The sequence below is a fragment of the Macaca thibetana genome, chromosome 6 (assembly GCF_024542745.1).
Source record: "Macaca thibetana thibetana isolate TM-01 chromosome 6, ASM2454274v1, whole genome shotgun sequence".
Classification (NCBI taxonomy): Eukaryota; Metazoa; Chordata; class Mammalia; order Primates; family Cercopithecidae; genus Macaca; species Macaca thibetana.
Genome location: NC_065583.1, coordinates 6,763,026 through 6,777,560, shown reverse-complemented (window position 1 = coordinate 6,777,560; position 14,535 = coordinate 6,763,026). Strand labels below are relative to the sequence as shown.

The 14,535-nt window shown below is 42.7% G+C and overlaps 1 protein-coding gene across 1 annotated transcript in view; it reads right to left on the bottom strand.

Annotated features, from left to right (window-relative positions):
- Positions 1 to 3,720, bottom strand: part of LOC126956392 (golgin subfamily A member 2-like) — a 27,810-nt gene extending 24,090 nt beyond the window's left edge. The window contains exons 1-2 of the mRNA XM_050793380.1: positions 3,583 to 3,720; positions 1,785 to 1,903 (exon numbers count right to left, since the gene is read on the bottom strand). Of these exons, the coding sequence (XP_050649337.1) occupies positions 1,785 to 1,903; positions 3,583 to 3,633 (170 nt within the window). The 5' untranslated portion in view covers positions 3,634 to 3,720. The remainder of the gene's footprint in view (positions 1 to 1,784; positions 1,904 to 3,582) is intronic.
- Positions 3,721 to 14,535: the final 10,815 nt, after the last annotated feature.

Below are 14,535 nucleotides of genomic sequence, written 5' to 3'. Positions count from 1 at the left end.
AAAGTGAATTAATTCAAAATAATCACAAGCTTTTATGTGGTCTATAGATCTTTGCCTTTAGGGCAAAACCTAAAGGTCACTTGGGTTTTTGTTTTTTTTTTTTTCCCATCATTCCTAGTCTAAGAGTACCAAACTGGGCATTCAAAATCCCAAGTCCCAGGCCAGGCACGATGGCTCATGCCTGTAATCCCAGCACTCTGGGAGGTGGAGGTGGGTGGATCACTTGAGGTCAGCAGTTCAAGACCAGCCTGGCCAACATGGTGAAACCCTGTCTCTACTAAAAATACAAAGATTAGCTGGGCGTGGTGGCAGGTGCCTGTAATCCCAGCTACTCCGGAGGCTAAGGCAAGAGAATCGCTTCAACCCGGGAGGCAGAGGTTGCAGTAAGCTGAGATTGTGCCACTGCACTCCAGTCTGAGTGACAAGAGCGAGACTCAGTCTCAAAAAAAAAAAAAAAAAAAAAAAAAAAAGCCCCAAATCCCACATGCCTGCTCAGTATGTTATTCCCAAATTACTTTTAAACTTTAAGGTATGTCTCACTTTCTCCAAGATGATAAAATATGCAGGGAAGGAAAACACCCAATCAATCAAGCAGGTGAAGAACAAGACACAAACAAGCTGAAGGTTAATGGCAGCAATATAAAATAAGCCAGAGACAAAGTATCCCACAAACCAGAGAAACCTCAGGGGCACGCACAACTGCAGAGAGCAAGCCAGAGGGGTCTCGGCACAGCTTCACCTTCCACTTGTCCAGTGGGAGAGCACTACCCCATTGGAATGGTTAAAGGTGGACACCAGCACCTTCAAAATGTCCTGAATCTACAGGAGGTGAAAAGGTAAAAACAAAGGCAGGGAGAGAAAGATAGAAGTGGCTTAGAGAGAAGCAAGAAAGTCAGGAAAGGAGGAAGATGTGGGTCCAGGGAAATGAAATGTTGAAGAAGAGCAGAGATCAAAACCATTCTTCCAAACGGCCACCTGCTGCCTTGCCAGGGGCAGGAACAAATAGATGGAAAAGTCTCCTGAGAAACGCAGTCACAGAATGGAGTCACCTGACCAATGCAGCTCTTAATACACTCAGTGGAGCCCTCTCCTCAGGCCCAGGATGTGGGTGATGAATCTAGTAGAGCTCCAGACCTCAACCTCCATTTAAAAAACCAGACTTCTGAGTAAGGGTTAACTTGAACAAAGGGGGCTTCAGCTAAAAAACAAGTTTTAAAGACACTGATCTTATCCAGTATCATCTTACAGAGGAGGAAACTGAGGCCCAGGGGACAAAGTGATTTTTCTGTGGTCACCAAGCAAGCTAGTGGCAAGTTAGATCTTCTCTTAATTCTAGTGCCTGGGGCTCTCCTCACCACACCCTGGGGCCCTTTCAGTGACTTCTAAAGGGACAGCCTGATGGCAAGTGGCTGTTCTCATTGGCCTGGCTTCCCCTTGAGACTGGGGATGAGGAAAATCAAACAGCAACGACCTTTTACTGGGTGTTCTGGGTGTTTACAGCAGGCCATGTTCAGGGATTAACATAAAAACAACAGCAATAACAAATCACACTTAAACTTCACAAATGGAAGTCAAGCAACACCACTTCTATTTTACAGATGTGAAAAGAGAGGCCCAGAAAGCTCAAACGACTTGCCCTAAATCATATCCCTAGCATATGGAGAAGCAGGTTTCAAGCCCAGAATTCTTAAGCAGTACCTGGCACTTCTTCCACAATCTTAACAACTACCCTCTACTGCCCCTTGGGCCCCCTGTGCCCAGGAGCCTGACCAGCCAAGACTCACATCTCCAGGTGAGTGGAAAGCACCAGAAGTGGTTGTCTCAGGGTTACTGCTGTGTTTTTCTTTTTTCTCTTCACTCCTGCTGGAACACCAGGGCTGTTCCTCTGCTGATACTCTTTTAACTGTGGGAAAGAAGAGCAGTAATACGCATGAGAACAACAAAGCCTTACAGTCATATCCTCCTTTCCAGTTTTTACAAAATACTTTTATACACCATCTGATTTAATGCCACCAACAACCGTACAAAATGTTGTCGCAATCACTTAGTGACTGAGAGGGACTGAGATCATGGCTTAAAAAATAAAAGGCAATACTGGACCTTAAACTCAGTCTTCTGACTCCAAGCTCTGGGGTTTTGCCACGAATCAGCAGCTGCCAGGGATCAAAACCAGAGGCAGAGGTAGAACAGTAAACATTAAGGAGGCAGGAACTGTACACTCTGTGGTTTGGAGTCATACATCCTCACACATCTGTTAGTGTTAAGAAGTGCACCAGTACCTCTCAAACTTTTATATCAATGTGTCCTCATGGCAGAAAGCAGCCTTTCTCTTAAAGCTGGGAATTTATCAGAAAGAGAACAACTTAAGCCTCATTTCAGAGAGGTCTCATTTCAGAGAGGTTCTTAGAAACCTATCTGACTGTCATCCCTACGTACATTAATGTTTTTTCTCTTTCAAGAGAATCAAGGGAAACTGATGCTTCAGAAAGACGTCTCACATTTATCCTGTGGCATTCAAAGTACCCCAGGTTGAGATGATATGAGGAAAATTCAAGCTGTCAAGTTCAGTTTCTCAAGATCTATTCCACAGAAGATGAGCAGCTCTCACTCCAGAGACCACTGACTGAAGGGCAGTCTGGTCCCAGAACCATGGAGAATTAGAATATGAGGTGAAAAACTCAGAAAAAAATGTTAAAGTATCTCTGGAGAGTAGAAGTCTGGGAGAAAACCAAACCAGACCCATTCTCCCATTGCCACCCAGAGATACTGTTAATGTTTTGAGCTCATGGGGGAAGTGCAGGCTTTTCGCACTGTCAATGTCTATGTTAAGGGATTAAGGCAGCCTGAAAACTCTCACTCCCGTGTCCCATAGTCCCCATTCCCCTTCTGGCTGGAAATTTATGCTTCTAGCAGAGGAGCCAGAAATGGGGTGAGAACACTTAGGGGACTAGGTTGTAAGATCAAAGGCCAGTCTTGGAGCAGTAACGACGGTTCCTAGGGGGACAGTGACATCACTACATTCCACTCCTCCTGGGGAGGGGGGAGCCACATCAGCACAATGCCTGAGTCACTGATTCACAGTCGGGGAGGAGGACACAGGGCTAGGAACCAGGTACTTGGAGACACCAGCCCAAAGAGCCTAGGGAGGTCAGGATTGGGGCAGCAGGATGAGAGGCAGAGACTGCAGCAGGGAGCCCCAGATGTCACCAGCCCAAAGTCACCCAGGGTGACTGGCGAGGGCAGGGGCTTTGGCTGGGGGACCCAGGTCCTTGGAGACATCAGCCCAAAGAACCTAGGGAGGTTGGACTTTGGGCAATGGGAGGTAAGGGCCGAATATGGACTGGGGGGCCCCAGGAGTCACCCACCCAAAGTCATCCTGTGGTGACTGGCAAGGGCAGGGCTTGGGCTGCTTGCTGAAGGGGCAGGTCTGACTGACAAGACTTTGGTGGGGGGAACCCAGAGGTGCCAGGGTTGGGGGGCCCAGCCTGGTGTGCCTCAGGAGTGGTATGGACTCTGGTAGCGGTCTTGCCATTGGAGGGGATTTGTGGCTGGGTTGGGGGACCACGACCTGGTGTGTTTTACCTTTTTCTTGGCTGCAGCCAATTTGCTCTGTTGAGTTTCTTCAGCCATCATGAGGTGGGAAGGCAGGCAGGGTTGGTGCCATATCAGCAAAATCCCAGCAATGACTGCCAAATACCTCCAGTCACCTACCAGGCAGCTGTGTGACTGAGCCAGAGGAGGCGTAACCAGGGCCCCACTAGAATGCAGAATAGGGGTGTGGCCTTAATGATCCAAGCCCATTGGTCAATGAGAAAGATGAAAGCAAAAGAAGGCGTGGCCAGGCAGCAGCATGTCCAGAGGGACCTGTGGTATCACAAGGAAAGCTGACCATGAAACCGCTGTCCCCACCCACTCTGGGAGAGGGCAGGGGCCAGCTTTTGCTTTAAAAGCTTTAAAACTTTAAAAAATATATGTGTGTATGCTTTATATATATGTGTGTCTGTGTGTGTGTATGTGGTCCTCCAGAGCTGTCTTTATTATCCAGCTTCTATGCAAGGTCTATGAGTTTGGCCTATATTTTTCACCTTCAAACAGAGTACAAGAATTACCAGTATTAGCTCAACTGAGATACAAATCCTATAAAAATGAAAAATCCATAGCATGCTTGATGATTAATGAAGCAGACTATATTATTCAATATTCCAATAAGATAAAATAATCACTATGATTTCCCTTTTTTGGACAAATATTTCTCTTATTTTCCTACATTATTGTTAAGATTTTTTTTTTTTTTTAAACAAGAAACATATCTAATATCTTTAAAAACACAAAGCTTTTGGGTCTGGTGCAGTGGCTCACACCTGTAATCCCAGCACTTTGGGAGGCCAAGGTGGGTGGATCACCTGAGGTCAGGAGTTCAGGACCAGCCTGGCCAACATGGTGAAACCCTGTCTCTACTAAAAATACAAAAACTAGCCAGGCGTGGTGGTGGGTGCCTGTAATCCCAGTCACTCAGCAGGCTGAGGCAGGAGAATTACTTGAACCTGGGAGGCGGAGGTTGCAGTGAGCCAAGATCATGCCGCTGAACTCCAGTATGGGTGACAGAGCAAGACTCCATCTCAAAAAATAAAATAAAATAAAATAAAATAAAATAAAATAAAATAAAAACACAAAGGTTTCAATTTAATAAGCACTCAAAGTTCTTTACCGGTTTAAAACAAATACAAGGCCCATTTTTCGAGAATCACCTGGCCTCTCTAAGCCTTGCAAATGATACTGAATTTCTCACTTGATACTTGGCTATTATTTGGAATCATGAAAACCAAGAATTGTGTTATGTCACAGTGTATTGCTTGTTACCTGAATTCCAGAGTAGGCTGGGATCAAGGGTTGAATCTTTCATCATTTGCTCCATAACCTGTGTGCTTCTTATCCCAGACCAAACTAAGATTTTTTCTGGAGTTCTACAATTTACAGTTAGTAGACAAGAGTGGCACTCAAAGGTGTAGTCTCTGGATTAGCAGCACCAGCAACACCTGAGAACTTTTTATAAGTGCAAATTCTCAGGCCCCACCCTGGACCTGATGAATCAGAAACTCCGGAGTAGCGCTCAGCAATCTGTGCTGCAGTAATCCCTCCAGGTGTTTAGGATCTCTGGCATACAGCAGATAGCAAAATGTGTTTCCTTCTGTAGGTCCAAAGCCAGGGGTACTGTATGTTCTGTCTTGATATGAAACATTGACATGCAATTAGAAGACATAAATCTCCTTCCTACTCCCACCCTCCACCCAATGTGTTTTATTTTTATAAGTTAAATAAGAAAACAAGTGACAATCAGAGATTTAGTCTAAAAAGTATATTTACAAGTATCAGTTCTCATCCAGCCTCATCTCATACTGTAGCAGGATGAGTTGCAGACAAAACTCCTCAGACACTGAGTTAAAGAAGGAAGGGGTTTATTTGGCCGGGGGCATCAGCAAGACTCCTGTCTCAAGAGCCAAGTCCCCAAGTGAGCAATTCCTGTCCCTTTTAAGGGCTCACAACTCTAAAGGGGTGCATGTGAGAGGTTTGTGATCGATTGAGCAAGCAGGGGGTACGTGACTGGGGGCTGAATGCACCAGTAATTAGACTGGAAAAAAACAAGATAGGGATTTTCACAGTGCATTTCTATACAATGTCTGTAATCTACAGATAACAGAACCAATTAGGTCAGGGGTCCATCTTAAACTACCAGGCCCAGGGAGCAGTGCCAGGATGTCTGCCTGTGGATTTCATTTCTGCCTTTTAGTTTTTACTTCTTTCTTTGGAGGCAGAAATTGGGCATAAGACGATATGAGGGGTGGTGTCCTTTAATGCAATACCATTTACATTCTCTTACATCTAAAGTTTTAGAAAAGGATCTTCAGGCATGCTAGGAATTCTGTAATAAAACACCAAGTAGATCAGAATGTCCAAACTTACCAGAAAAGAAAAGTGAAATCATTGGCTATATTTTCAAATTGCATTCAACAGGAAATTTAAGTTTTGAATTTTTTTCACCTTCATACTTCCAAGTTAACAGAATTAAACCAGAATAGTCCATTCTTTCAAAGCCTCTAGCCAGACAAACTTTTACTGTATTACTTCTTGCTTTCAATGGATATAAAGCAGAGTCCTGGCAGGCACATTTTGTATACCTGCAAAGACGCAGAACTAAACAGTTCCATCGGTTCCATATTAAAACAAAAGTCCTGTAAACCTTGGATGGTGAGTGTAATACTTCAGCACTAGCACCAAAGCCTCAAATATGAAAAGATACTAAGAACACCACTAGCAAATAAAAGTGAGCTCTCAGCTGGGAGCAGTAGTTCATGCCTGTAATCCCAGTACTTTGGCAAGCGAAGGTGGGAGGATTACTTGAAGTCAGCAGTTCAAGATCAGCTTGGGCAGCATAGCGAATTCACATCTCTACAAAAAAAATTAAAAATTAGCTGGGCATGGTGGCACGCACTGTAGTCCTAGCTACTTGGAAGGCTGAGGTAGGAAAATCACTTGAGCTCAGGAGTTCCAGACTGCGGTAGCTATGATCATGCACTCCAGCCTGGGTGACAGAGCAAGACCTAGATGATTACAGTCTGCCCTGCTCCAGTTTACATTAAAATCGCTAAGTTAAAATATTTTCAATCAGCAGGATAAAAATTAAGTGAAATGTGACTTGAGAGCTTGGTCAGAAAATAGGCAATAGAGAAACAGGTGCTTCCCACAACAATAAAAATGGCCAATAAACATATTAAAAAGGTTCAAAAGCACTAGAAACCAAAGAAATGTAACAAAAACAATGAGATTTTCTGATTAAAGACCAGCAAGGAGGACAAATGGAAGGGGGAAACTGGAGCTCTGTCCCTGTTGGTGGGAGTAGAAACTGAACCAATTTTCCTGCAGGATAATTTGAAAATTTCTATTAAAAACCCTAAAATTGTTTTATGTTATTTTCCTCCAGAAATTCTACTTCTATAAATTCAGTCCAGAAATGCTTGCTTGAGTCAATTAAAATGTACATATAAGAAAATTTACCTCTGGGGAGGCAATGATTAACTTAATATACATCCAACTATTATAATGATGATGCCAAGGATATATTTACTGCCATAGAAATATGACCAAAACATAGTAAGTGACAAAAGACTATATATTATGATTCTACTTTTTAAAATGTTTATATGCATAAGAAGTATAAAAAGCAACAAACCAGAATGTTTTGAGTGTCAAAATTAAAGATTTTTCTTTATATTTTGTCTTCCAAATTATTACAAAAAGAATGTGATTTTCTTTATAATCCAGGAGAAGTATTATTTTCATTTATTTATGTTTTGATTTCTTTTCTTTTCCTTATTTTTTCTCATGTATGTATCACATGTAGTCTAGAGAGCTTGAATCCCTGCCTCTTGAGGTAAATCAGCCTATTTCTGTCTCTATAAATTTGCCTCTCGTGGACATTTCAAATCAATGGAATTATACAATATGCAGTCTCGTGTCTGGCTTTTCTACTTAGCTAATGTTTTTGAGGTTGGTCCATGACATATGAAATGTTTTGGTAGTTTGTTGCTTTCATTACTGAGTAGAAGCCCATTGATGGATATACCACATTTTGCCAGCAGAGAGCCTTTTAAATCTGGATTCCAGCTTCCTGTGGTCTCAATGAAACCCTTTGAACACAGGACTTACACGGGAAGCTGCTGTGCTTGTCACAATAACTGCTTATCAGAACCAGCTTTGTCATCACGAGCCTGAACTGCTGCAGACATTTTTATCATTTTGCAGCTTCTTTTTCACAAGCAACTTTTGTACTACTACAGGTATGGACTTTTGAAGCATCTGATACATCCATTTAATAAGTATTAGCATGTGTCTGAGTGGACTAGAAAGTGAACCCATCCATGCTATGTTGTATATTTTTTCCTCCCCCAGGCTGGACCAGGGAGCCTCTCAACTTTCTAGAGTATCCTGTCTCCATGGACAAAGCTGAACAGTATTAAAGATTCCGCTGCCTTTGTTAGGCAGATTTGGAGGGGAGGCTCAACAGCAAGGGTAGAGGGGCAAAAGAGAGTGGAGCTTGTGGAACAGGAAGTCTCCCAGGTCCGTGCATGGCTCCCAGCTGTTGAGGATGTTGTGGGTGGTGAAGTGCTGATGGTGTCCCCAGGCAGCCTAGCACCTCCATTGAGCACAGAAGGTCTTGACTTTGGACCCTTACCCTTGTTTCACAAGTGTTTAAAAGCTGTTTTTGCTTTTGTTATTTTCCTAAATAATCATTACCTGGTAGTTTGTAATTAATCTTTCTTTGAGAGAGGACAGGGCTTTAAAACTGAAGAACATAATTTTCATTAAAATATCAAAAATGGAAAAAAATTACTTTGTAAACAATTTTCTATACAAACCAAATGGCAGCAGTTGAGAATCTCAATAAAATGTTAAATGAATTTGCTGCTTTTAGAGAAATAAAGGAAAAAAATTAGAAGAAATAAAGACAAAAATGCATTTGCTGGCAGTGGTACCCTTTTGCCTAAGGTTGGGTCACTGTGTCGTTAGACTGTGGTGGGGGGTATGCGTGGTGTATATGTGTGAAACTTTTCATCTCAGGATGGATCATAATCTTAGTTGCAGTTTTCCTTCCCAATAGGGTTACAATGTAGTAAAATATGGGCCTGGAAGTGACAGACCTGAGTGACTCAGCACAGCTTAAAAGAAATCCAATAAAACTAACTTTTAATAATCCTGAGGTTGGTTTTTGAAACGATAGATACAATTACTTACTCTGAGCATCTGGTTACAATTTTGAATCAGTAATACATACTGTCTCCACTCTTTTTTTTTTTTTTTTGAATGGAAATAAAGTTTTCATCCAGAAAACCCCAAAACAGTGACTTTGTTTTTGTTTTTGTTTTTTTAAGACAGGGTCTCACTCTGTCGCCTAGGCTGGAGAGGAGTGGTGGATCTCAGCTCACTGCAGCCTCAACCTCCCACCTCAGCCTCCTGAGTAGCTGGGACCACAGGTGCCATTGCGCCTGGCTAATTTATTGTATCTTTTTTGTACAAATAGGGTTTTGCCATGTTGCCCAGACTGGTCTCAAACTTCTAGGCTCAAGAAGTTCACGCATTTTGGCCTCCCAAAGTGCTGGGACTACTGTGCCAGCCTGCAGTGACTTTAAAACCCAAGTTCAGGCCGGGTGCAGTGGCTCACGCCTGTAATCCCAGCACTTTGGGAGGCCTAGGCGGGCGAATCATGTTAGGAGATGGAGACCATCCTGGCTAACACACGTCGAAACCTGTCTCTACTGAAAATACAAAAAAATTAGCCGGGCGCGGTGGTAGACGCCTGTAGTCCCAGCTACTTGGGAGGCTGAGGCAGGAGAATGGCGTGAACCCGGGAGGCAGAGCTTGCAGTGAGCTGAGATTGTGCCACTGCACTCCAGCCTGGGCGACGGAACAAGACTGAGTTAAAAAAATAAAAATAAAAAAATAACTTCAAGCGTCTCTTCTTAACTCCTTTAATTGGAGGTATCTCTTCTCTCTTTCTCCTCATCTTTGCTGTTCCCCCAGGGTTGACTGCTGACTGGATATACAACATATTTCAAAGCCCAGGCTAGGTGCGGTGGCTCATGCATGTAATCCCAGCACTTTGGGAGTCCAGGACAGGCAGATCGCTTGAGTCCAGGAGTTACCTAGAGCAGCCTGGGCAACATGGTGAAACCTCTTTTGTATTAAAAATACAAAAAAGCGGGCGTTTCCGGGAGCGCAGCCTGGAGGTGGTGTCGGCCGCTTTTGGCGCGGCGGCCTTTTCCCCCCGGCTGGGCCAATCCTGTCGCTGACCCCGCAGGTAGATGCCGTTTCAGAAGGAGGTGGGGGCAGGTTCGCAAGAGCATAACTGCTGAAAAATCAAGAACAACTTACTCCTGGAGTGGTCTGTGTGCGCCACCTACCTAACCGACTTAAAGAAACCCAGATCCTTTCCTGTTTCTCCCCGTGTGGCACTGTTACAAGGTTCAGACTATTCCCAAATAAAAGGACGGGAAATAGCAAAGGCTATGCGTTTGTGGAGTTTGAGTCTGAGTCTGTTGCGAAGATAGTTGCTGAAACAATGAACAACTACCTGTTTGGTGAAAGACTCTTGGCCTGTCATTTTATGCCACCCGAAAAAGTACAGAAAGAACTCTTTAAAGACTGGAATATTCCATTTAAACAGCCATCACATCCATCCGTGAAACGGTATAATCAGAATCGGCACTTACACAAAAGCTGCGGATGGAGGGGCGATTTAAAAAGAAGGAAAGATCACTCGGGAAGAAATAACTTAAAAAGAATTGATTATGATTTTCCTTCTTTGATTTTACAGAAAACGGAAAGTACTTCAAAATCAAATTATTGGACATCTACAAAAGGCCGGGTTTTACGTAAGACGAAGAAAAAGGTTTTAGGCGCTCCTGACACTCCTGGGAAGACTGTGGATACCCAGGGCCCCACGCCGGTTTGTACATCAACATTTTTGGGGAGATGAAAATCTGAAGTGGCTGAAATGAATGATGATAATGAAGAAAATGAAATACTTTTCAAACAGCCCATATCCTGTGTAAAAGAAGAAATACAAAGGACTCACTTACACATTCACAGAAAAAAGACAAAGGAAAAGCAATCAGTGGTTTTCAATATATTATATATAAGATTTCTTCTGAAAAATACAACATTTTGATAAGAAACAATACAAAAAATTAGCTGGGCGTGGTGGCTCATGCCTGGAGTCCCAGCTACTTGGGAGGCTGAAGTGGGAGGATCACCTGAGCCCAGGAAGTTAAGGAAGCAGTGAACCGTGATCGCGCCACGGCACTCCAGCCAAGTCAAGTCATTATATTTATCTTAACCTATTCTAGGCTGGCTTAAGAGGGATTTGTATTAAGAATACAATAGGCAATCTCACAGGCATCTAAGTACAGAACTCAAAATATGACCACAGTATGGAAGGACTGGGCTGGGAGGTTATTTTTCTCTCCTGCATCCCTTCACTCTGGATTTCTGCTCCATGCTTGTGCCTTGCTCTGCAGATGGTCCAGGCTTCTCCAGCCTCTGAGGCTTTGACTTGCCCTGGCAGTACCCCTGATCCCAGTGTTACTGGATCTTTCCATACAGATGATCCTCTGCAAAAAATCTATCGAACACTGTCTGTGTCATTTCCGATTAGCAGGATAGAGAATCTGATCTGCCTAGCAGTGGGGGTGGGAGTTCCCTAGTTGTCCCTGGATTTGCAGTGCTGCCCTTTCCAAAGACTTGAGGAGGGGCTAGATATCCAAAAAGAGGGTGTGGGTGGGGAATCACGAATACAGTCTACTTCAACAAGAAAGTATAAAGTGGAGGTGGTGGCTCACGCCTGTAATCCCAGCACTTTGGGAGGCTGAGGCAGGCGGATCACTTGAGCTCAAGAGTTCGAGACCAGACTGGCCAACGTGGCAAAATCCCATCTCTACTAAAAATACAAAAAATTAGCTGGGTGTGGTGGCACATGCCTGTAGTCCCAGCTACTTAGGAGGCTGAGGTGGGAGGATTGCTTGAGCCCAGGAAGTTGAGGCTGCAGTGAGCTGAGATCACAATGCCACTGCACTCTGGCCTGGGCAACAGAGCAAGACCCTTTCTCAAAAAAAAAAAAAAAAAAAAAAAAAAGGTTTAAAGTAGAAGCATCTATATGCATGATTGAAGTCCTGTTTCCCATATATTTTTTTCACCTTGCCTTTTTTTCTGTCTAAAACACTGTATCTTAAGATTTCCCTGTGTTATCATTACTCATAAGCATAATTTTAATGGTGGTATCAGAATCCATTATCTGGACTCATTGTCATTTATCCATCTGCAGTTGCTGGAGATACTGCCCTTTCTGCCACACTCGGTCACCCTTCTGACCTTGCTCTGTGTCCAGTTATCTACTAATACACATACTGGTCATTTAGGACTTAAAGTTAAGAATAAATAGTTATCATAGTTCCTAACATGTCAAAAAGAATGTATCTTCCTAAAAATAGAATGGCTTGCTGGTTATGATAATTTTAAAGTAAAATAGACAAATTGTTATTGAAATTAACATTTTGCTTTCTTATTGTATCTATTTTCTCTGTCATTTTCATGGATAAAGTTTCATTTGGAAGAATTTTTATTTCAGAATAGAAATAGCATATGACATGAGAATGGGAGCTCTGGAAGGTTCAACTTTCTAGTCAGTAGTTCCCTAAAACTGTCACAAAAGCTACTCATAATCAATTATGATTGGTCTGTATTGAAAGTGCGTTAACATTATGTACAACTTAAGCACTATACTTTCTATCAGATATAGAAAAATAGGTGGTATGTTTGGAAAAGTATTGGGCTAGAAGTCAGGAAGCTTGACTGTTAGTCCCAACCCTGCTTCTTCAGCTGAGCACCCCTAGGCAATAATTCAGCAGCTATATCTTAAATACCTAATCAGTTTCAGGCTTTGTGGTTGGGCTGGGAATATAGACAATCATGCATTCATGATTCTCCAAGGCTCCCTTCCTCACCCAGCTCACAGTGAGCTTTCGTATGCATTGTGTAAATTTGTTTTCTAACAGGCCCCAACTCCCTCCCTAACCTGCTTCCCAGGGCAGTTGTGAGGATCAAATGAGAGAGAATATGTGTGAAAGCAAATTGTAAATGACTTTAAAATGCAATAAAAATATGACCCACGGAAAATTATTTAAAGATCCTTAGAATTTTAAATAAACAGTACATTAACCTGAGTTCTCTATCATTTTTATTTTAAATAGATATGTAAGTTTTAAAATGGGCCACTGATATGGTTGAAAATCTTGGCTTGATTATTCTCCAAGAAAATGATACAGTGGTTTGTGTGATTAATTTTCTAAAATTGCAGCCAAAAAAAAAAAAAAATCTTTTTTGAGTTAAGTGACTGGATCAGTGAAAGGAACGTTGACTGTATAATGGAGAAATGTTTTCTGTGTTCACTAACAGCTTGCCTTTGTTTGATTCCAGCTGCAGCATATCGTGAGTGATGAGATCTGTGTGCAGGTGACTGACCTTTACCTGGCAGAAAATAATAAAGAGACCACCGGAGGCCAGCCAAACACACAGAACTCAAGGAGCCTCCTGGAGTCAATGTATCAGCAGAAAGCCGAGCAGCTAATGTCAGATGAGAAATGCTTTAAAGTGAGAGTTGCTCATGTTGTCAAAGACCTTGTTGCGGACAATGTCAGTAGTCAGGATTCTCGGAACCAGAAGTTAAAGCCAGGGTACTCTGACCCCATGAACCAGAAGTTAAAGCCAGGGTACTCTGACCCCGTGATTCTACTCCTGGAACTTTTTAGAGCTCCTAATTAGTTCACCAGAGAAATACGAAGTGGAAGTAACTGTTTTCCTGAACACTCTATTTTGTTTCTTCCTTGCCTTTAAAAAACAAAAACAAAAACTAGTGATAGATGATTTTTTACAATTTTCTATTTTTTTCTCTGCATATTTTTCATAGTATGCTTTGTAAACATTACTGTTAGAAAAATGTTGGTACTTGAAATCCATGGTCATGGTCATTATAGAAAAGAAAACGTAGGCCTGGCACACATGGTTCACGCTTGTAATCCCAGCACTCTGGGAGGCCGAGGTGGGTGGATCGCTTGAGACTATCTTGGGTAACATGGCAAAACCCCATCTCTGCAAAACATACAGGAATACAAAAATTAGCCAGGTCTGGTGGCGTGCACCTGTAGTCCCAGCTACTCAGGAGAATGAGGTAGAAGGATTGCTTGAGTCTGGGAGGTCGAGGTTGCAGTGAGCCCTGATCGTATCACTGCACCCCAGTCTGGGTGACAAAGCAAGACTTTGTCTCCAAAAAATAAAAAGGGGGGGGGAAGCAGATAACCAAAAAAAGTCATCTTAGAATTCTTTCCTGAAATTATAATTGATGACATTTCTAAACTTCTCTCTGCTTGAGTATACATTTTGAAAGAGTTTATACTGGACAAAACGGTCTTTATTTTTTTGAGACAGAGTCACACTCTGTTGCCCAGGTTGGAGTGCAGTGGCATGATCTTGGCTCACTGCAACCTCTGCCTCCTGGGTTCAAGCAATTCTCGTGCATCAGCCACCCAGTAGCTGGGATTACAATCATGTAACACCATGCCCAGCTAATTTTTCTATTTTTACTAGATATGTGGTTTCACTATGTTGGCCAGGCTGGTCTCACACTCCTGGCCTCAAGTGATCCGCCCGCCTCAGCCTCCCCAAGTGCTGGGATTACAGGCGTGAGCCACTGCGTCTGACCCGAAATGGTCTTTAACGTATTTTTGCTCAATTAGCCACACTTCTGGGTCTTTAATGTCTTTTATTTGGGTATTTGACAGTTACTTTATAGAGAATTAATGTCTGTATTGCTGGACATTTAGGTTGCTTCCAATTTTTCCACCATTATAATGGATAATTATAAAAGCAGATAGTTGGAAGCAACCTAGACGTCCAACCCACTACGGAAATTGGTTAATGACATCCTGT